Below are 22,251 nucleotides of genomic sequence, written 5' to 3' on the forward strand. Positions count from 1 at the left end.
GATGCCCTGGGCTTGGTCGTGACCCAGTAACACCTGTAGTTGAGCATCTTAAACATAACCCCTAGCTTCCCATAGATAGTGGCTGCATAGAGCTCCCCTCAGCCCTGAACTGAAGCCCGCTAGCTGCAGAGCTTGACTGTGCTTTAGGCAGTATGGCTGTCCTTGACTAACCGTCCGATCCCCCACCAGTAGCACCATGCATCAGACCCCCTTCCAGTGTGTCGGACTGAACCGTAACTATGTTTGTCTCAATGCAGGTTGAAAGCAGGGTCACTGTTGCACAGATTGCTCTCCATGTAAGTGCTCGATTTGAAGTGGCAGAGCGCACATAGCAGCGTCTGCTGGGTTTCATGTACCTCCCCACCCTCCACGACACGCCCCCACCGCCCGCACTCCCTGCTTGTTTTGATAGTGTTCTACTGTGGCGCTGGAATGTGTGTCTGCGTGTTGTTGGGCGTGGCCTTCTTTGGGAGTCAAAGTCTTATGAGTTTTCTTTTTTTTATCTTACTAGTGAGTGTTGAGTTAATGTATAATGATGCGTTTAAAGTGCTAAAAGTTCATGTTTAATTTCTCCATCTTGACACATTGGCTGGCGGTGACATGAGATAATGACGTAGCGGAAGGAATTCCTGATATTCCAAACTAGGATGGGAAACAAGAGGAATTTGACATAGTTCCCACAAAGCTTTGCTCCAAGGGCAGATGGTTCTGTCAACCTGATTGGCTCCAGAGGCTGGTTGCATCCTGTTTCCCAACCAATGGGAGGATGTGATTGGGCCTTCTGTTGAGGAACACACTTCTTCCCTAGTCCAAAGTTTTCATTTATTTTGAAAGTCCCTATATGTGGTTCTTTGGAAAATGAAACTGCCTTCTTTAACAATTATGGTACATCTACAGGAAACATTCGCGTGAGTTAAGCATTTTGTGGTACATATGTTGAATTTACTTCTGGAATTAATCTTAATTGGTTTATTTTGTTATATTTAAATTTATTTTGCACTTCATTATATTTGCTTTGATGTGTTGGTTTTGTGCACCGATGATTTCAGTTGTTTTCACTTACTCTGTGCGTGTATAAATGCTAGGCCTTTTATACTAGTCTCAAAGTTGTATGTGTGCAAGTGTGTTGCATTAAGAGAGAGAAAAGATTAAATGGACCCGTGCTTTCATCTCTTGGTGAACTAAATCTTCTTTGACAGTTGATTTTCATCTCTTCTCTGGTTCAGCTTTTCCCTTTTTATTGCCTCCCTGTTTTCTCCCAAAATCTTCTTTAAATGTGTCGGCCTTAGCCTCTTTTTCACCCCACAAGCCCCCCCCACACACACACACACACACACACACACACACACACACACACACACACACACTTGCTAACAATAGAGAGTAGAACAAAGATTCTGTCAAATGTGGTTTGTCAGTGTGGAACCTTTTTTAGCACCAGGCCGTCCTGAAACAAGCAACACCAGGACACATCACAATAACCTCCCCCTTCTCTCTCTCTCTCTGCCTCTTTCTCACTCTCATGCATCTCTCTCTCTCTTTCGGCCTTTCTCTCTCACTGCCTTGCTCTCACAATCTCTCACCTACATTTCACTTGGCCTTGAATCTGTCCCTTACTGGCTCCCTTTACCCTCTTTCTGTCTCCGTCTTTCTCCTCTTCTCTCGCTCTCCATCTCTCTGTCTCTTTCCCTCTCATTAGAATTCAGTTGCTCTTCATGCCCGGACTGTAGGTCTCCCCTCTCTCCTCCACCAACTGCCAACCCTTAAACACTTACACTTTTCACCCAGACTTTGGCCCTCTTTACGCTACTTTGAGATAAGTTATTGTTGTTCTAGTGCTGGAGTTAGGATTTTTTCAGGCCTGGAGTTGGCTAGTTTCATGCCTGGAATTAGCCTGAGTTGACTGGTGAAAGCTGGCTTGCCACATTCTTGGGAGAAAGCGGTGAAATGCAGCTTGCTCATGTGCCAACAAACAGTCATGTGACCTTACTGGAATTCAACCATTGTTTTCAACAGTACTGTATAGGTTTCTCTTGACCCACGCACACACACAAACACAAACACGTTTTATTAAGCAGGACTGATGTGAATTGGTTCTGTTTATTTGCACTACCCAGCACTGATACAAATGGTGTCCGTTGATCTCGATTAAGCAGGAGAGGTGTGAATTATGCCTCTTGTTCTGGATTAAGCTGGACTGGTGTGAATTTCGTGTGTTGGAACTGGTTTCAGCCACAGGAGTCGAGATGAGGAGCGGACGTCGAAGCAAGGGGCCATGTCGACGCCGCTGAAGAGCTCCGATGATGGCGTTCTGTCTCAGACCAGCGACCAAGCCAGCTCGCAAGACGACAAGCACACCCCGCCACTGCCCGGTACTGACCCCCTTTCACCCATTCACACTCCCACCCGTTCATTCATTCATCCACCCAGTAACACTCCAACCTCACTAGAGGTCTTCAAAGGTCGAAAATGATGTTCCCAAAACCCTAATGATCCCGGGAAATGGATTCCGATATCGGATCGGATCCGATAATAACAAAATATACAGACCCGTTTTTGTCTTGAGATTTTACAGATCCTAGTATTTTGTGGAGTGGACAAGTCTGAACATCAAAGTGGTACTATAAAAGGCTGTTCTACTGATAAAAGAGTGAATCAAGTCGGATACCACACATGGAAGCCTAATAAAATGAGATCTAAATAACTGAAAGACGACGTAATGTGTCCTATATGAGTCGAACCCTGAAAGTCCCCACCACCTGATCCAGACCCCCACTTCTAATTCTCCCCCCTTCATCCATCCTCATCCTCAGCCGTTCACACTCTCATACAATCACAGCCTCACATTCTCACCCATTCACAAACACATCTACAACCTCAAACTCTCCCCCATTCCCAACCTCTTACTCCATCCCTTACCTATCACAACCTCATTTGCATCCCCATAACCACACCCAACATAACACAACGCACTGCCACCACCTCCACGTCCCGGCCTATCCTACCGTCTGACCCGTGACATGTTGGGTGTGTTTCTGACAGAACCGAAGCCGGTGTACGCCCAGCCGGGTCAGCCTGACGTGGACCTGCCCGTCAGCCCGTCGGACGCACCGATACCCAGCGCTGCTCACGATGAGAGTATCCTCAGGTAGCCGCTCACACTGACACTGACAATGTAACCGATTCAACACTGCGCTTAGAATTTTTTTTTTTCATTCGATGGTATTGCTTGTATTGTTCTCAGCCTCACTTAGGTGCTTTGGATAAAAGTGACAAGTGTCGTGCCTAATTGTTGACGAGGACCATTCCGTTGTAGAGATGTGATGTCCCCTGCTCTGTCGTCCAGGCCCAGTATGAAGCTGGTGAAGTTTAGGAAGGGGGAGAGTGTGGGTCTCCGCCTGGCCGGGGGCAACGACGTGGGGATATTCGTGGCTGGCGTTCTGGATGACAGCCCTGCCGCAAAGGAGGGCCTTGAAGAGGGCGACCAGATCCTGAGAGTAAGACCCCCACCCTGTTCTCCCCCGTCCATCACCCTTTCCTGCTGCACCCCATACGGTATATACAGTCATATACAACTTCAGGAGACCCTCAGTTCTAGGATACAGTCTGCAGACTAGGATGAGGGCAGGATACGGTTCAAACATTTGGTGGTTATGTGGTTATCAAACACATCCTGTGTTGTTGTTGTTGTGCGCTATGAAGTCAACTCTGTCTCATTGAAATGATTCCGTCAAGTGGCTTAGGTAAGAACCCTTCAATCTCCTACCGCTGAAGGTCATGGTGTTGCTTGAGCGTCAGTTATCCAAGCCACTTGTTGTATGGTTCGGAGATGAATGGACGCCTAGAGCGGGAGGTGAAGAAATAGCTTAATGGCTCAGACGGTCAACTCAGTTCGTCAATTGATTTAATCGTCTTTGTCTCGCTTGAGGCTCAGATTTCGGCATGCGCAGTATTTCTTAAGTTTGGAATTCTGTGTCTAATTCATTTCCGCTTCGAGTCAATCCTATATCAAGTGATTCACGTTTATTTTCCTACTATGTGTGTTTAGTCCTTTATGGGTTTAATACCCATTAAAAACACAATGCTTCTGCTTGTTGGTGGTTTGACCCTGTGGGCTGGTCCTGAGCACAACTGCAGTTGATTCTAGAATAATCCACACTTGTTCTAGAGGACGATGAGCTCGACGGGGCCACAATAGTTTGAAGCAGGGCTCGGAGCTATTGTGGAATTACAGTACAATGTACTGGTGAGCGCATGAGTCACTACCGTGTCCCCGTGTCCAGCCTGCCCCTTGTTTCCAAGGAACATACAATGGAGGTCATTCTTGGCCTGTGAAGTCACCCTCGCTCACATGCACACACACACGCACACACAGTTGGTTTTCTGTTCGGCTGATGACTGCAGGGATGCGTTGTGGCGATGGGTGACATGCTGTTAATGTCATTTTTGGCACGTTTGCCATGTTTACGTAATGGCGAGATTTAACAACCATAATGCAACACAATAATACGGCAAAATATAGTGTTTTTCTATTTTTATTTTACCATTGCCGATCCTCGATATATATATTTACTTTCACTTTATTTAGAGGTCCTATTATCCTGAGGGTCGCTGTGAGATAAGGCTGCTCATTTCCAAGAAGCAACTAAGGTTACACATGGACTCACTATAGTCTCCAAGACTAATAACTGGAGGGTTTTAACGTCAACAGAGCACACACCCTGTGTGTGTGTGTGTGTGTGTGTGTGTGTGTGTGTGTGTGTGTGTGTGTGTGTGTGTGTGTGTGTGTGTGTGTGTGTGTGTGTGTGTGTGTGTGTGTGTGTGTGTGTGTGTGTGTCGGGAGAAGAATCCCTTCCAGAACATTGTTATTGGGGCGCTGCTGGGCTTCCTGTTGCTGGTGGTGTGCATGACCAGAGATAAAGGCTGTTTCTGGGAAGTTGAGAGAGTTGTCCGTCTGAGCCTCTGATGCAGAACATGTGCGGCCTGCCTCCCTTGCTCACCGGGACGTAAAGTCAATAAACACACCTGATTGTGTGTGTGTGTGTGTGTGATCACCACATGTGTGTAGGTATGCGGTCTGGCGGATTAGTTCTATCAGGAATACGTTGCTTTGTCTGAAATGTAAATGATTTCCAGTTTTTCTTTCACTTTCTACTACTACGTTGATCCCTGCACAACCGACCTGCCTTGTTGAACATGCATTCCATCTGAATGAAATAACACCCTGCACCATTAGGTTGAGTCTCAGTAACCACTAGTCCTAGTAGTTGAGTTGTGATGCTAGTGGCAGGTATTATAGTAGAAGCTGTTATATTGACCTAAATGGCCGGTGCAAAGGTGCTAGTCATAAAATTAGTGAATTTGTAAGAGTTTGATATTACAAGTAATACTGAAAATATATCTTGGTTGAACTGATGCTAGTAATATCATTAACATTAACAGGGTAATGATTGTAATGGCATTAGTAATAGGGTTCGTATTAACAATGTTATCAGCAGAATGATACTAGTAGTAACACCAGCAGTAACGTGCTAGTAAGGACATTAGCATTAACCTGGTCATAATTGTAATAATGTTTTTTATAACATAAGCACTAACAGTCTATCTCTGTTGATAATATCCGCATTACCAGTGTTATTCCAATAAGATAGTAGTAACACTAGCATTAACATACTTGTAATAACATTAGCATTTACAGTGTTATTGACGCATTAGCATGGTAGCCAGTGTTGAGGTTCTGATCGTGTGTGTGTGTGTGTGTCTGTGCGCAGGTGAACAACGTGGACTTTGCCAACATCATCCGGGAGGAGGCGGTGCTGTTCCTGCTCGACCTGCTCAAAGGGGAGGAGGTCACCATCCTGGCCCAGAAGAAGAAGGACGGTGAGAGAGCAGCGGGATCCTGCTGTGACCCACGCAGTGGGCTATTTTGTTGTTGGGGAGGCTATGGAGAATCGTACAAAGCAAACCAATCCTATATTGCATGTAGGCTTGGTTTGGTTGTTTGATATTGTCATGGTGACAGTCAATGCATTTTTAAATTGCATGCACTATTTATAATCCACTTATGATATCTCAAATCAAAGGCCGGCTCCTTGTTCAGAAGGATATTTTTAACTCGAAAGATTTCAGCGGAGATGTGCTGTTGGTGTTCATCTGTTGAAGTGTCCATCTCATCAGTCTCACAGTAGGTGTGGACCATGGGAAGGCTAACACGATGCCTCTCCACAGTGTACCGCAGGATAGTGGAGTCGGACGTGGGCGACTCCTTCTACATCCGGACGCACTTTGAGTACGAGAAGGAGTCTGCGTACGGCCTGAGCTTCAACAAGGGCGAGGTGTTCCGCGTGGTGGACACGCTGTACAACGGCAAGCTGGGCTCATGGCTGGCCATCCGCATCGGAAAGAACCACCAGGAAGTGGAGCGTGGCATCATCCCCAACAAGAACAGGTGAAGGCATCCCACGTTTACCCCCCTGTTGCTCGGTGACATCACCGAGGGATAATACAAGTGGCAACCTTACAACGAGTGGTGCAAACGTTGACTTGAGTAAACAAGTACTCATCAAGCAAACCACAAACGATGACAGGAATATTGTCATTGAAAATCGTTTCCGCAAATTGTCGTCGTTAAAAGGGTTTGTTTTTTCAAGTTGGAAATAGATTAGTGGTATGAGTCCCGTGTGTCTGCCGATGTTCTCCCTGCCCAAGAGATGATCCTGAACTCCGGATTGATTCTATTCATGGATATTTCAGCGGGGAAAAATCAACAAACAATCCTTCCTCTTTCGCATGATCACGTTTTGATTCACCGATGTGCTGCACACAGGTCTACAAGGAAATAAATGTAGCTGTTTTAAATAGTAAAATAATTGTTAATGGGAAACGCTTTAGATCACGAATAGCATTTTCTCTCTGACACATAGAAAGTAAAGTATATTTGTTGGAAACACTTTATTAGCTTGGTGGCTGGCATGAGCCACGTGTCAAAGTAGCACTGGATCTAATAAGCTAGATTGATTTTGGAAATATCACATCAATAATTTAGGTCTCTACTGTATTATTGTTTTCACTTGTTTACACAGAAGTTAGGGGCTATAGGGCATATGACAGACTACGGTTTTCATTGTTGGTTACAATCGTTGGACACAATTGGTGTGGTATTATGTTTTTAGATATTTGAATGTGTAAATGTTCCATACCTTTTTAAAAGAATCACACATCTCAATTTGATGTAGTTTGAAAGATTAAATTGAAAGATTAACGAGGACATCACAGGGGTCTGCACATATATGGGCAGATGAGGGCATTCACCTCACTCAGACCAAAGGGGACTCAAAGAATGAACCTGGTGATCTGAAACACTAGTGGGCTCATGTCTGAGAGGTTTGGGGATTAGACTGGCAAAATAACTATTTAAAAGGCTGAGATCATGCTGTTGGTTCCGTTTGGAGATGCTCCTGTTTGTTGACGGCATCTCGTTGTTGTCTTTTCTTCTTCTCCAGAGCTGAGCAACTGTCCAGCGTGCAGTACACCCTCCCCAAGACTCCAGGGGGCGATAGAGCAGACTTCTGGCGCTTCCGCGGCCTGCGCAGCTCCAAGAGGAACCTGAGGAAGAGCAGGGAGGACCTGTCGGCCCAGCCAGTCCAGACAAAGTTCCCCGCCTATGAGAGGGTGGTGCTTCGGGAAGGTAGGTTTCTGGCCAGGGTACAATCATTGAGTGGACGCATGTCCGGATTGGACCAGATCGTAAGCAATTACATTCATTCATCCACTTTTAATATTTTAAAGTTATGTGATCACATTTATAATAGTTTGATTATAATATGTAAATGCTGAAACTCTTTGTATTACACCAGTGTTTGCCGTCACACTGTATAGTAAGCACCACCCCAAAAGGATATCAACACTTTAATGACATATTTTGGATTCTTGGTTTCCATTGGTTTTGGTTTCCAAATGAACCCTTCACTAACTACACTAGTTTGACTTGACTGGCTCTTCACTGCTGGAGGAAGCCAGAAATCACTGGACTGGCTGATCTCGTTTGAAACAAATGTAGTACACCCTGACACGCCCTTCATACGTGTGTGTGTGTGTGTGTGTGTGTGTGTGTGTGTGTGTGTGTGTGTGTGTGTGTGTGTGTGTGTGTGTGTGTGTGTGTGTGTGTGTGTGTGTGTGTGTGTGTGTGTGTGTGTGTGTGTGTGTGTGTGACAGCTGGGTTCCTGAGGCCCGTGGTTATATTCGGGCCGATCGCAGATGCGGCCCGAGAGAAGCTGGGCAGAGAGGAGCCTGATGTATTTGAGCTAGCAAGTAAGTAGTCTCTCTTTCTTTCTCTCTCTTCTTTTTTTCTTTCTTTCTTTCTTTCTCCCCCCCACACACACTCACTTAGACATCCTCATTCCATTTGTCCCGTCATATCTCCTTACTTGGGGAAAACTTTTTGATATACAAATGTGTGAACCTGAATATGTGACCAATGGGTGCTTCTAGCAATGTGCTACTAGCAATGAGCTACTAGCGGGGTGCTGCTACCATGGAGCTCTTGATATAAAGAGAGGGAGCCCAGGGACTGTCCACGCGTCTAAATGGTCACCGGGGACATGGTCCATCTGTCTGTGGGTACCAGGGGACGCCATCGGGGGCCACTTTGTTTTCCTTGCTCCGTAGCATGAGGTGCTAACTAGTGTTGGTGTAGAATGTAATGCCCTGAAGGAAGAATTATTTACACCATTTAAAATTCCTTCTGAATTTAACAACTTTAATATGGAAGATTAGCGGAAGATTAAGGATTAGTGCCCACTGCCTAGTAAGAGGATCCTTTTGCTTTCATTTAAAGAGTTTAACACTGAGAATTATATTACATTTACTGGACAATAAAGTATATTGATCAATCTTAACAGCCGTTATTAATCCTATTACATGGAAATGGCCCTCTGCACATCCTCCTGTGTAGACGATGAATATGTTTAGTAATGTTATCCACGGCCTGCTTGTCCATGGCTCTTCCCTTGCGCGCGCACACACACACACACACACACACACACACACACACACACACACACACACACACACACACACACACACACACACACACACACACCCCTCCTTCTTTGCCTGCATCTTTGATTCGCAGTGTTAAGTTCTACACACAGTATCGGATTTTAATTTTCTTAAGTGCACTCACAGACACAAGACCAATTGAGTGAATGTGTTGCAGCGGTGTGTGTATTGGTGTAACTCGTGTATTTTCTTTTCAGAAACACAGCAGCAAAAAGGAGGGGAAAGTACGTTGCCTGGTGTATATTATCTTATTTAACCTGTGAATGACTACCTGTAATCTGGCACTTTACCGGGTGTCTCTTTAATTCCTTTCAATAACCTGTGAATGAGATGAACTGGCACAAAGCTAGGCTCTACTCCGACCAGAGTGTTGCTTGGTTAGCTTGAAGGAAGATAACAGTATTTGAGAGATAGTCATTGGCTTTACTTTGTATGTTTTTGTCTTTGATAGAGTCCCTGTAGTGCTTTTAGACCCCAGCTGTAGCTAGAGACAGGTGGTGCAGCCCTGGCTGTTGTACTTGCCAATTTACCCCACATCCTTTTTAAAATATGTCTCAACTTCCACTCCCAAGAAGGGCTTTGAATTCCAATTATTTAGCCCCACCCGTTCCCATCACAACCCAAACCGAAACACCCAGCGTTTGTTTTCTCTGGGGGCGAAAATCAGTTTTCAAAGATCCCACATAATGGGACGGAACGGTTAGCCTAGTTGGTCTCTGGCTCTGGCCCTGGAAGGGAAATGGTTTGTTAGGTAGTCGACAGGCGTCTCCGGTGCGGTCCTCGCTCAGGAGGTTGTATAATGTGGAGCAGACTGGCCCAGAGTTCCTGAATGCCTTTTAACGTACCGAAGAAAAGATTCCAAAAAAAACCTTGAGGAAGTTCACCGAGCACCCGGTCTCTTTGGAGGTGACAGAACATTGTATTCAATGTTTTTAATTTGACGCAACAACAGATTCAGAGCACATAATCATCATCATAATGGTGTGATTTGTGATCTGTTTTTAAAAAATGCTACGTCATTGTTAGACTGAATAGATTTAAAGTGGGATACATTCTGATTTTAATGTTTGGTCTACAGTTGAAATAGTCCTAATCAATTCTATCCAGTTTTATGCCAAACTAGATTTCTGAGGATCCACATTCTTATTCTGAGTATGTGACTCCCCGTTAATATGGCTTAAATATGAGTTTCCAGCCTCGTGTCCAGCTAGTCTTATTCCCCTCAACGTCATTCCGCAGCAACCGGTCACTGTTATTCACTGTAATGCATCTTCTTTCATTTTACAATCTAAACAGCATTTTCCTCTTCAAAACGTCTGTCTTTTTACCTTAACCTACTGAAACTGAAATCAACAGAAATAACGTTAACATAAACATTATAATTTTGAAACTGTAATTGTCACTTTGTTAAGCCCTGTGCTAGTTAACAGTGCGACTATCTGATTCATTTTTATTTAATCTAGCTGCTCTATATTTAATGTGCTCTCCAGTGTCCCTGTTAAAGACCCATTTGGCGATTTCGTAGCTGATAATTGTCCTTATAAGTGTTGATTAGTGTGAAACCCTTTTACACAAATCTGCCCTACTTTGTATTCTGCAAACGAGACTATTAGCAGTTAACGAAGGGACAATCCTTCAAAAAAACATTATCCATGCTACTATTTGCCCTCAGCTATAGCAGCAGGTGTCTTGTTTGTGTCAATGGGAAATCCTCTCCTTTGTCCCCCCCCCCCCCCCCCTCCAAACCCCTGACCCTGTTTTCATCACCAAACGACTCTCCCACTTCCTGTCAATGCTTCACATGTTCTGGGGCATCCCCTGCACTTTTCATGGATATCCGCATCTCTACGATTTATATACCAGCTGCACGCGCGCATCCATGTAAAACTGTTAATCCATCCTCCTTCACCTTAAAACTTTTTGCTGATTCAGGCGATGCATGAGTGGGCGGGGCGCTCTCCATGCGGCCAACATAACTACCCCCCCCCCCCCCCCCCTATAGCTTCCCCTCACGTGCACCCTACCCTTTCCCCCTCCAACCCCCCAAACCCCCATCTACCTGTAGCCGTGCAAGGAGGAGTTATGGGCAGCTGCACGGTACAGAGGTGTGATGGGAGCAGATGGATCTGAGGTGTAGAAGTTAATGTGTGTGTGTGTGTGTGTGTGTGTGTGTGTGTGTGTGTGTGTGTGTGTGTGTGTGTGTGTGTGTGTGTGTGTGTGTGTGTGTGTGTGTGTGTGTGTGTGTGTGTGTGTGTGTGTGTGTGCGCGTGTGCGTGTGCGTCACAGAGAGCGAGCCTCGAGACGCGGGGACCGAAACAAAGAACTCTGGGATCATTCGTCTGCACACCATCAAGCAGATCATCGACCGGGTGAGAGAACACGCACGCACGTCCAACACAACTGCACATTCTCACACGCATACACATTCTCGCACACACACACACAGGCTAGTGCCGGGCACGTACTTCCTCTCAGACACATGCAACACACACACAACATGCAGAATATAGCGGGCCTGTTGTGTGTGAAGCTCAGTACTGCCCCCTAGTGTACAATGCATGCGCACACCACATCTTTTTTGGCGTTCAGCAATAGAAAACATCTGGGGTCATGACCAGACTTTTAGAGACGGTGCTTTGCTGTCATTTTTTAATCATATTCATAATTTAGTTAGTTGATGTTTGGCTGACGGCTTGGTTTATTAATTAGTTTCAAATTCTTAATACAAACCTCAACAACTCGGTATTCATGACAACCAAATCCTTCTGTGTGTATCCAAGTTTTTATAACTTGGCGTAGGTGGATACGTGTGTTTAACTGGTGTGTGTGTGTGTGTGTGTATGCAAAAAAGTGTGCAAGTGTGTCTATATAAACGATGTGTGTGTACACAGCAGTATAAATAACATGTGTTTGGGCAGGACAAGCACGCCGTGCTGGACATCACCCCCAACGCGGTGGACCGGCTGAACTACGCCCAGTGGTACCCCATCGTGGTCTTCCTCAACCCGGACTCCAAGCAGGGCGTGAAGACCATGAGGACCCGCCTCTGCCCGGAGTCCCGCAAGAGCGCCCGGAAACTGTACGACCGCTCCCACAAGCTGAGGAAGAACAACCACCACCTCTTCACCAGTACGTGGGGAGGGGCGGAGGGTCTAGGTTTGGGACAGAGAGAGAGAGAGGGGTGGGCTGGAGACGGGGAGATACTGTGACTACAGGCTGTTTGTGGTTCCAGCTTACATTTTTTTTGCAAGGGAGGTTAAGAGACAAGCAAGGAGACACACACACACACACACCTAAACAAACGCATATTTAAAACGAACACACATACAGACGGACAGTAGAGGAGACTGTTGTCTAGATGGCTGTGCCTATGTTGCTTTCTGCACTATTCAGTAACGGCCTACTGGTCTGTTGTTGGTCTGTACTCTAGTGTGTACTGGTCTGTGCGGTGTGTTGACTAGAAGCCATGCTCTGTGTGCGCAGCCACCATCAACCTGAACAACATGAACGAGGGCTGGTACGGAGCTCTGAAGGAGAACATCCAGCAGCAGCAGAACCAGCTGGTCTGGGTCTCAGAGGGCAAGGTAACACGCACACACACACACATGTACACGCACACGCACACGAACGCACAGACACACGCGTCCCTCCTTGGCGCCGTAATCCTAACTGATGTAATGACACGACGGCGTCATCGCCCCCCCCGCGCAGGCCGACGGCGCCCCCGACGACGACCTGGATCTCCATGACGACCGGCTGTCCTACCTGTCGGCGCCGGGCAGCGAGTACTCCATGTGCAGCACGGACAGCCGCCACACCTCGGACTACGAGGACACGGACACGGAGGGCGGGGCCTACACCGACCAGGAGCTGGACGAGACGCTCAACGACGACGTGGGCGGGCCGCCGGCCGCGCCCGCCATCACCCGCTCCTCGGAGCCCGTGCGGGACGACCCGCCCGTCATCCAGGAGCCGCCGGGCTACACCAACTACCACCAGCCGGGCCCCTCCCCCGGGCCGGCCGCGGGCCACGCCCACAACCACATGGCCGCCACCGGGGCCGTTCCCGCCGACGCGGCGCTGAGCCGCATCGACCCGGCCGGGTTCAAGGCGCCGCCCCAGCAGGTAGCCTTCCTGAGCGCCACGGCCCTGCCCTGCTGTATGGAGGCGGTGGTGGGCGTCAGGAGGGTCTTCTGGCGCCGCTACTGACCGCTGGCAGCGCGCTCCGTCTCCTCCCCGCCCCCCGCCCTTCCTCCTTACTCCTCGTCCTCCCAATCCTCATCGCCCTACTTCCTCTCTCCTCCTCCTCCTCCTCCTCCTCCTCCTCCTCCTCCTCCTCATTCTAGTACTCCTCCTCCTCCTCATTCTAGTACTCCTCCTCCTCCTCCTCCTCCTCATTCTAGTACTCCTCCTCCTCCTCCTCCTCCTCATTCTAGTACTCCTCCTCCTAGTACTCCCCCTCCTAGTACTCTTCCTCATTCTAGTCCTCCTCCTCCTCCTCCTCTCTCTGTCTACTATACATAACCACAGCACTATTGCTGGAGAAAAAACCTAAACTCTCACGTGGCCTAAGTATTTATTAAGTATTTATTATACATATTTATTTATATATATATATATATAAATGCTATATAAATATATCTTTCTGGTGTGGTTTACCTCTATGCCTCTATGTATTTCTGAAGTGTTCTTTTTTGTATACTTTTTGGACCAGGTAGAGAACTATAGCCATAAAGCTAGACTGTTAGCGCGACTGTTATCATCTGTGTCCTGTTAGTAGCCCCCCCCTGTCCTCCTGAGCCGTGTGGCTGTTGTTGTTGTTGTTATTGTCATCGCCATGGCGCCCGCCCGGTGCCTCCCTGTCTGCGTGTGTCTTAAGTGTCTGTATGAACTCTGACCTCTGCACTCTTCCTGCTTCCTGTTGTGACACTTGTGGTCGGAACTGATGTCACCCCTATAGTTACCCCTATGCATGTTGGGATCAGCCAGTGTGTGTTAACCGAAAGCTGCTGTGAAATGTATTAATTGGGGCCCAGTAGGCCATTATTATTAGTATCATTATAATCATTAGCATTATAATAACCAAAGTGTGTCCACTAAACTGTTGATGAGTAACATCGATGTATTGTAACCCGATAATTAAAATCCAATCCGTCCACACTAACACTCTCCACTCTCTCTCCTTACCCACCACTGGGACTTTCATTTTTCAAACTCTTGTTTATCTGTGAAGACGTGACGTGATTGGCTGTTCTTATGTGTCTAGGCTGTGTGATTGGCTGGCTGTATGTGTTTCGGCTGTGTGATTGGCCTGTTTTATGTGTGAATGCAGATGATTGGCTTGTCTTACGTGTGACAGACGGTGCGATTGGCTAGGTGTACCTGGGCTGGGCTTTGTGTGTGTGTGATTGCTGCTGGAGGACTGGAATAACATTGCAACCCTGGTGCGATTGACTCACCCTCGGTGAACATTTGTGTCAGGTTTGGAGCAGTTAGAGCGTCGCCATGGTTACCTGGTTGTTGTTTAAGTCTCTGAACCGCTCCACAGAAAGCGGAGGCTGTGCTCCCTAGCCCCCCCCCCCAGGCCGAGCCGGCGGCCCCCGCCGCCCTCCACACTGTAAACTCTGTAGGATCCTTTAGGGCCGCGCCGGCCCCCGACTCTGGCTCCCTCAGGAGGCCCCCGCCTGAGCGGGCCCCTCAGAGCGGAACCCCGGAGCCGCTCGCGACCGGACCGCCTGGCCCGGAACCAAAGGTACCCCCCTGTGACCGGTACCCCCCCGTGACCGGCACCCGGGACGCCGCCCCCTGCTCCGGCCCCCGACTCCGGCGCCCGGCACTGCTGCTGCTCCCTCTTTCTACTTCCTGCTGACACGCTTCCCGTTTCCTGCCGTGCTGCATGTCCGCTGGCCGCCACACTGCCTGAAACCCACAGCGCAACGTGTGTGTGTGTGTGTGTGTGTGTGTGTGTGTGTGTGTGTGTGTGTGTGTGTGTGTGTGTGTGTGTGTGTGTGTGTGTGTGTGTGTGTGTGTGTGTGTGTGTGTGTGTGTGTGCACGTGCCTGAGTGCGCCGTCATTAACGGTGGGTTTGGAGGTTTGGCCGCGCGGCGTCGGGGGGAGAAAGACTCCCCCTCTACGTTGCTAACTGGTTCTGCATGGCTGCCACCCGGCGTCTAACCCGCAACTCTTCTGACCGCAACACGCCGGCCCGCCCCGCCCGGGCCTGGACGCCACCCCTCCAGGCGGGACCTAACGTTTGTGGCTTCGTAGAGCCGTTACTTCTTCGCTTCTGAAACGTGTCGCTGCATTTGAAAAGTAGCCATGTTGCCCAGCCCTGTCGAGAAGCTGCACGTCAAGTTGTGGACGGACGATCAATGGTTACCTCTCAAATACCGGGCCTTTTGAAGATGCTTTTTTTTATTTCTTATTGTGAACAGTGGTTGTCAACTGTTGGCTTGTAATGGCAACAAGACAGTGGGTTATCTTTTTCTTCAGGCCATGGTGTGTGAGGAGACACATAATCCATAATCTTTGTAAACTAATATATAATCCATAAGAAATATATATTCTTTGTAAAACAATAGTCTTACTAATTCCCCGTTGTAATTTAAGCAATTACCTTTTCCATACCCAAGGTCATGACATGAAAAATATACCCATTGTCTGGTCGTAGTTATTTAAATGGTATTTTTTCTTTTTAAATTATTTTTTTAATTTTTGTATTTTTATTTATTTTGTAGCTGGATTGTTATTTGGGTGAGGTTGTTTGGCTTTTGGCTTGGCAACGTGACGTGCTGTTCTCTGGTGTCCCAGTAACCTTCCAGTAACCCCCTCCTGTCAGCTTCTCTTTTCCAGGTCTCCCCCCCCTCTTCCTCCCCCCCTCTTCCTCCCCTGACACTTCTTTTCGTGACCCCCTCTTTCGTTCCTCCCTCGCCTGCTCCCGTGTGTCCCCGTGTGCGTCCCCCTCGATGAGCCACGGCGTGTCGCTGTCTGCCCGCTGACTGACCGTGCTTTACCCTCCCCTCTTCGTCTCCGTCCCCGCCAGATGTTCCAGAAGGATCCGTACTTGGACCACGGCGGGCGCATGGCTCCGGCCGGCGTCAAGCCCGTGGCGACCTACGACCCCCAGCCCCCCTACCAGCTGGACCAGCCGCCGTACCGCGACTACGACCACCTGGCCGGCCGCTACGAGGGCAGCAGCGGGGGCAGCAGCGGCTACCTGGAGACCAAGTACCCCGCCTTCGACCCCCAGCTGCCCTACGAGAACAACGGCACGCACCCCGACCAGCCGTGGTCCCAGTACAGCCCCTCCCCCCCGGCCACCGCCGGCCCCCAGGGCTACGACCCCCGGGGGCCCTACGGCGACAGCCCGGACCTGCAGCCCCACCCCCCGCAGCGCTACGACCAGGAGCCGCCGGCCCCCCAGCGCTACGACCAGGAGCCGCCGGCCCCCCAGCGCTACGACCAGGAGCCGCCGGCCCCCCAGCGCTACGAAGACGCCCACGGGCCCCAGCGCTACGACCAGGAGCCGCCGGCCCCCCAGCGCTACGAAGACGCCCACGGGCCCCAGCGCTACGACCAGGAGCCGCCGGCCCCCCAGCGCTACGAAGACGCCCACGGGCCCCAGCGCTACGACGACGCCCACCCCCCGCAGCAGGGCCTGAACGGACGGCCGCGCTACGGCAAGCCGGCCGCGCCCGCCCCCCTTCGCTACGACGAGCCCCTCCCCCCGCTGGGCCCGCCCTACGACCCGCGCTCCCGCTACGACCAGGACCCCCAGCCCTACCCGCCGCCGGCCCGCTCCCCGGAGCCGCCGGCGGCGCTGCGCTACAGCCAGGGCCCGCCCCCGACGCAGCCCCAGCCCCAGACGCAGCCCCAGGCGCCCCGGGGCTACATGCCCCCCGCCCAGCCCTACGACCTGCCGCCCCAGGCCACGCCCTCGCCGCCGCCGCCCAAGAGCGAGGCGCCCTCGCCCCCGACGGAGCCGGCGCTGGACCAGCCGGCGCTGAAGCACCAGTCGGTCCTGAACCGCGTCAAGATGTTCGAGAACAAGCGCTCTGTGTCGGTGGACCGCGTCAACAGTGAGGCTGCCCTGAACAAGGTGAGGGGGCCCGGGGAGGGTCCGAGGGGTGGGGGGGGTTCAACGCTACCTTCAGGGCACTCCAGAGAACGCTCGTGACAGATCTGCTCCAAGTTAACCAAATCCAATATAACAAACGCCCTGCGGTTCTGATTCGAGCTTTTGATGCACTTTGTTTCAAGGAGGTCGATCAGAACACAGTTACTTGGCTGTCATTCGGCCACGATGCCAGAATCGTTAACCTTGTTACAATATTAATATCAGCATCATCTGTTATGTCTGATTGAATGAGTGTCTCTCTGACTGACTGTCCGTGTGTGTGTTCTGCAGGCGGCTGAGCTGCCTGTCAAGCCCGGCGGGAGTGTGCCTAAAGCCAACTCTCTGAGTAACCTGGACCAGGAGAAGAACTTCAGGTGAGAACATCAGCGCCCGCTGCTCCCCTCAGCAACCTCCTGGACCCTCTCTCCTAAATCTACTGTACAAGAACTGGACTCTAGCCGGAAGATACATGTCCGCAGTCCATCTCCTAGCAACCTTGAGCTAAGGAGTCCTCCCTGATGCCTGTTTGATGTCAAACATGTCAACAGTGGTAATAAACGGCAGTATGCCTCGGGGCTGAGGGGGAAAGCGTCCTCTGCCGTTTATGTGATTGGGCCGGCCCCCTTCTCTGCCGCAGGGCCCCGGAGCCCCAGAGGCCTCAGTCCAAGATGACGGAGGACATCGTGCGGGCCAATCACCACAACCCCGACGAGGAAGAGGAGTACTACCGGGAGCAGCTGGCCTACCTGGACACCATGCAGACCGGGACCAGTAAAGCCCTGCCGCAGGGCCAGGCGGCCTACAGCTACCCCAGGTAGTGGACACGGGGGCGCGCTCGCCTAGGGAACACACACACACACACACTGGGCTGGAATGTTCTGAACTAATTTGCATCACTTGTTCTGTTGAGTTGAATGCATGTTTCTATAAATGTTTTACTTACATTTGCAGTACTTTTCTACTGTTGCTTTTTACTCCATAAAAGGATATCTGGAATACAACGTTTCTGAAGAATGAAACGCACTGATCGAATTTTCTATATAAATCGTTTTGTTCTGGTCCACTTTAACCTCATAACCTTGAGGAGCACCATATCCCACAAGGCGGGTTTGATTGGCTTGACGACGCCCGTGTGCATGCCGTGGAAGGTTTCCGTGGGGTAGGAACGTAGTCTGAATGTAGGCTGGACCTTGATGGACGTGTGCTTGCGTTGTCATGGTGCTGCAGTTCGACTGAAGGGGTGGGCGCCGTGGAGAAGAGATACGACGTTACTCCACAAGGGACGCCTGCTGTTCGTCAAGGAACACTCACCAAGCCCACCGTACCTGAGAGTGAGTCCTCACACACACACACACACAGAGACACAGACACACACACACAGAGACACACACACACACAGAGACACAGACACACACAGAGACACAGACACACACACACAGAGACACAGACACACACACACAGAGACAAACCCACACACACACACACAGAGACACGCACACACAGAGACACAGACACACACAGAGACAAACCCACACACACACAGAGAGACACGCACACACAGAGACACAGACACACACAGAGACAAACCCACACACACACAAAGAGAGACACGCACACACAGAGACACAGACACACACACACAGAGACACAGACACACACAGAGACAAACCCACACACACAAAGAGAGACACGCACACACAGAGACACAGACACACAGAGACAAACCCACACACACACAAAGAGAGACACGCACACACAGAGACACAGACACACACACACAGAGACACAGACACACACACACAGAGACAAACCCACACACACACAGAGACAAACACACACACACACACACACACACACAAAGAGAGACACGCACACACAGAGACACGCACACGCAAACACAGAGACACAGACACACACACACAAAGAGACAAATCCACACACACACGCACACAGAGACAAACCCACACACACACAAAGAGAGACACGCACACACAGAGACACAAACACACACAAAGACACATGCACACACACAAAGAAACACACACACAGAAAGAGAGGGACACACACACACACAGAGAAAGAGAGGGACACACACACACACAGAGAAAGAGAAGGAAATCCATGCACAGAGTGACACACACAGACACACAGGGACCCCTCTAACCAACCCTCCTCTTCTCCAGTCAAGGCCCCGGCGCGAGACGAGACGGTTCACACCAACTTCCTGCCGCACAAGAGTTTCCCGGAGAAGACGCCGGTGAACGGCACCAGCGAGCTCCCCGCCAAGCTCCCCAGCAGCGGCCCCACCGGCGCCCCCAGCTACAACCGCTACGTGGCCAAGCCCTACACCACCTCCGCCAGGCCCTTCGAGCGCAAGTTCGACAGCCCCAAGTTCAACCACAACCTGCTGCCCCACGACAAGCCTGAGCCGGCGCCCAAGGTACGCCCCCTGCTGGTCGCCCGCACACATCGCAGCCAGGGGGTGTTGGGAGGGAGCAGGGAGAGCGAAGCACTGCGATGCCCTCCCCGATCGCTCCGCGCTATTAGAGGATCATCCCACCAGGGCAGGGGGTCTCAACCTTTTGGCTGCTGAGTCCAATTCAATATTTCAGAGCCCCGGCTACATACGATGAGGACGTTTCCATTTCCTTTGTAAATGTTCTCTACTGTACATGTTGCTGAATTCTTAAATGTTCGTGAATAGAAACACGGGGTTTGTTACCGAAATGACCTAAAGTAAATGAATTATTGGTTCTATTCCTAGAAGTCCTTCTTGATAATTGTTCAGACTGGGGCTTCATCTCATGACTACACGACCCAGATGTGGTACCAGGGGGGAACTCTTTGTGATTCATGTCTTTTGGATTCACCAGATCAACTCGAGTCCAGCCAAGGTGACGGTGGCTCCTCAGTCCCAGAGCACGGACCAGGACAGCGGCCTGGACACCTTCACACGCACCATGGACCAGCGCTCCAAGTACCAGCCCAACAACATCCACGCCGTGCCCAAGGCCATCCCCGTCAGGTGAGGCGTCTGGCAGGGTCCCCCTCCCAGCCTGGTGCTTGGCGCAGAATAGAGGTTTAGAGTGGAGGCTTGGTTGTGGTTGGATGTACACACAACGCAAAGGGGGTTTACTGACCCCTCTCGTACTTGCGGACCCTCCTTGCGTCCACCGCAAGGGCCTGACGCGGCCTCTCAAAAAATAGCAACCTTGCGTTGAGGCGACGCCGCAGCAAGGGCTGTGATTGGTCCGCGAACGTAAACCCGACACAGAACCAAAACAGGTTCATGACCATAACTCCAGCCATAACCATACTGTAGGGCCCACAGAATAACAACGGGTCCAAAAACTAATGAGACATTTTACTGCTCTCGTACTTTAAGATTGTGCATGTAACAAATGAAACGACTTGATTTGTTTCAGAGACAATAGCCAGTATTAGAATTCAAAGCACATGCGCTGTTACATCATATAGCAACTCAGATGTCACGGCATATGCTGTTCTCTGATTGGCTGTCTGAGGGCCAGATGATGCCTTTTGATTAAGCACACTAATCAAAACACAGCAATTGCTATAAACAAACATGGTTGATTAAGTGCAATTGCTCTCAACCTCCCGCTTTCCCTTTCATGTTGTCTCTCCCTTTCCTCTCTACCTCCTCGCTTTCTCAACCTCCCCCTCTCCCTCTTCTTCTTTCTCTCTATTTCTCAACATTTCTTTCCCTCCCCTTTCTCCGTCTCCTTCCCTACTTTCTCCTTCTCTCATAATTTCTCCCTGAAAACGACTCTGTCTGTCTCTTTCTCGCTCTTTCTATCTTTGTCTGTCTGTCTGTCTGTCTGTCTCTCACTCTGTCTCGCTCTCTCTCTCTGTCCCTCTGTCTCTCTCTCTCGCTCTGTCTCGTTCTTCTCTCTCTGTCCCTCTCTCACTCACTCACTCCCTCTCCCCCCTCTCACTCTCTCTCCCTCCCTCTCCCCCCTCTCACTCTCTCTCCCTCCCTCTCCCCCCTCTCACTCTCCCTCCCTCCCTCCCCCTCCCTCCCTCCCTCCCTCCCTCCCTCTCCCCTCTCTCACTCTCTCTCCCTCCCTCTCCCTCCCCCCTCAGTCCCAGTGCCCTGGAGGACGAGGGTGACGAGGAGGGCCACACGGTGGTGGCCACGGCGCGGGGCGTCTTCAACTGCAACGGCGGCGTGCTGAGCTCCATCGAGACGGGCGTCAGCATCATCATCCCCCAGGGCGCCATCCCCGACGGCGTGGAGCAGGAGATCTACTTCAAGGTGTGCCGGGACAACAGCATCCTGCCGCCCCTCGACAAGGAGAAAGGTGAGGCGGCGCAAGGTCCCGGGGGGCTCCGGGGGGCACAGCTTGCTCAGGAGGTCTCTGTGTGCGCACACAAGCACCGACACACACTTGTTCTTAGTTCTGGAATACATAGCGTTATGTACGGGCACTTATATGTGTGTTATTCACAAGTATATGTTGTACATGCAGTATGTGTATGTTTTAAATGCAGCGTGTGTGTATTTTTTCCATGCGTGTGCGTTTTCCATGCAGTGTGTGTATGTTTTAAATGCAGCGTGTGTGTATTTTTTCTAGGGCCCGACCGATATTGATTTTTGAGTGCCGATGCCGATGCCGATTATTTTCAGAGAAAAATTACGATTACGATTTAATCGGCCGATTTAAAAACAAAAACAAAAAAAAACAACATATAAAACATAGTTTTTGATACCTTAAATATACTTTAAACACTTTTGACGAATATGTGAATTGAATGCAGAATCTTTGAGTGTTTTAGAATACATTTACAGTCAAAAATGAGTGTAATGTAAAATGTAAAATAAATAACTAACTCCCAATGTGCTGCGCTCGTGAGCAGTGACTAACACGTGCGTGCTGAGCAGTATGGTCTCACCGTTAGTCTACAGTATAACAAATTAACATGGCCTGGGACCTAAAGAAAAACAGGCACAACATGCTCAAACAACGCGTCTTGTGTACATTGGTGAGGTGAGCGCGCAGCTGCCTGAGCGAGCGTGCTTTCATGTTGTACGGTAAAATTCAATCTCCTCTTTT

At 49.9% G+C, this 22,251-nt stretch overlaps 1 protein-coding gene across 11 annotated transcripts in view; it reads left to right on the forward strand.

Moving 5' to 3' along the window:
• Positions 1 to 22,251, forward strand: part of tjp1a (tight junction protein 1a) — an 83,000-nt gene that overhangs the window by 55,255 nt on the left and 5,494 nt on the right. For 4 of the 11 annotated variants that reach the window (XM_060071725.1, XM_060071726.1, XM_060071730.1 and 1 more), the window contains 21 exons: positions 258 to 296; positions 2,233 to 2,372; positions 3,043 to 3,148; positions 3,347 to 3,497; positions 5,772 to 5,880; positions 6,229 to 6,448; positions 7,503 to 7,687; positions 8,215 to 8,310; positions 9,258 to 9,284; positions 11,347 to 11,429; positions 11,979 to 12,189; positions 12,544 to 12,644; positions 12,772 to 13,185; positions 14,609 to 14,812; positions 16,103 to 17,158; positions 17,468 to 17,550; positions 17,814 to 17,990; positions 18,404 to 18,507; positions 19,360 to 19,616; positions 20,050 to 20,201; positions 21,281 to 21,498. In XM_060071725.1, the coding sequence (XP_059927708.1) occupies positions 258 to 296; positions 2,233 to 2,372; positions 3,043 to 3,148; positions 3,347 to 3,497; positions 5,772 to 5,880; positions 6,229 to 6,448; positions 7,503 to 7,687; positions 8,215 to 8,310; positions 9,258 to 9,284; positions 11,347 to 11,429; positions 11,979 to 12,189; positions 12,544 to 12,644; positions 12,772 to 13,185; positions 14,609 to 14,812; positions 16,103 to 17,158; positions 17,468 to 17,550; positions 17,814 to 17,990; positions 18,404 to 18,507; positions 19,360 to 19,616; positions 20,050 to 20,201; positions 21,281 to 21,498 (4,133 nt within the window). The remainder of the gene's footprint in view (positions 1 to 257; positions 297 to 2,232; positions 2,373 to 3,042; positions 3,149 to 3,346; positions 3,498 to 5,771; positions 5,881 to 6,228; positions 6,449 to 7,502; positions 7,688 to 8,214; positions 8,311 to 9,257; positions 9,285 to 11,346; positions 11,430 to 11,978; positions 12,190 to 12,543; positions 12,645 to 12,771; positions 13,186 to 14,608; positions 14,813 to 16,102; positions 17,159 to 17,467; positions 17,551 to 17,813; positions 17,991 to 18,403; positions 18,508 to 19,359; positions 19,617 to 20,049; positions 20,202 to 21,280; positions 21,499 to 22,251) is intronic. The other 7 variants (XM_060071732.1, XM_060071736.1, XM_060071735.1 and 4 more) reach the window with 5 other exon arrangements.

Source organism: Gadus macrocephalus, chromosome 14 (genome assembly GCF_031168955.1).
Source record: "Gadus macrocephalus chromosome 14, ASM3116895v1".
Lineage (NCBI taxonomy): Eukaryota > Metazoa > Chordata > Actinopteri > Gadiformes > Gadidae > Gadus > Gadus macrocephalus.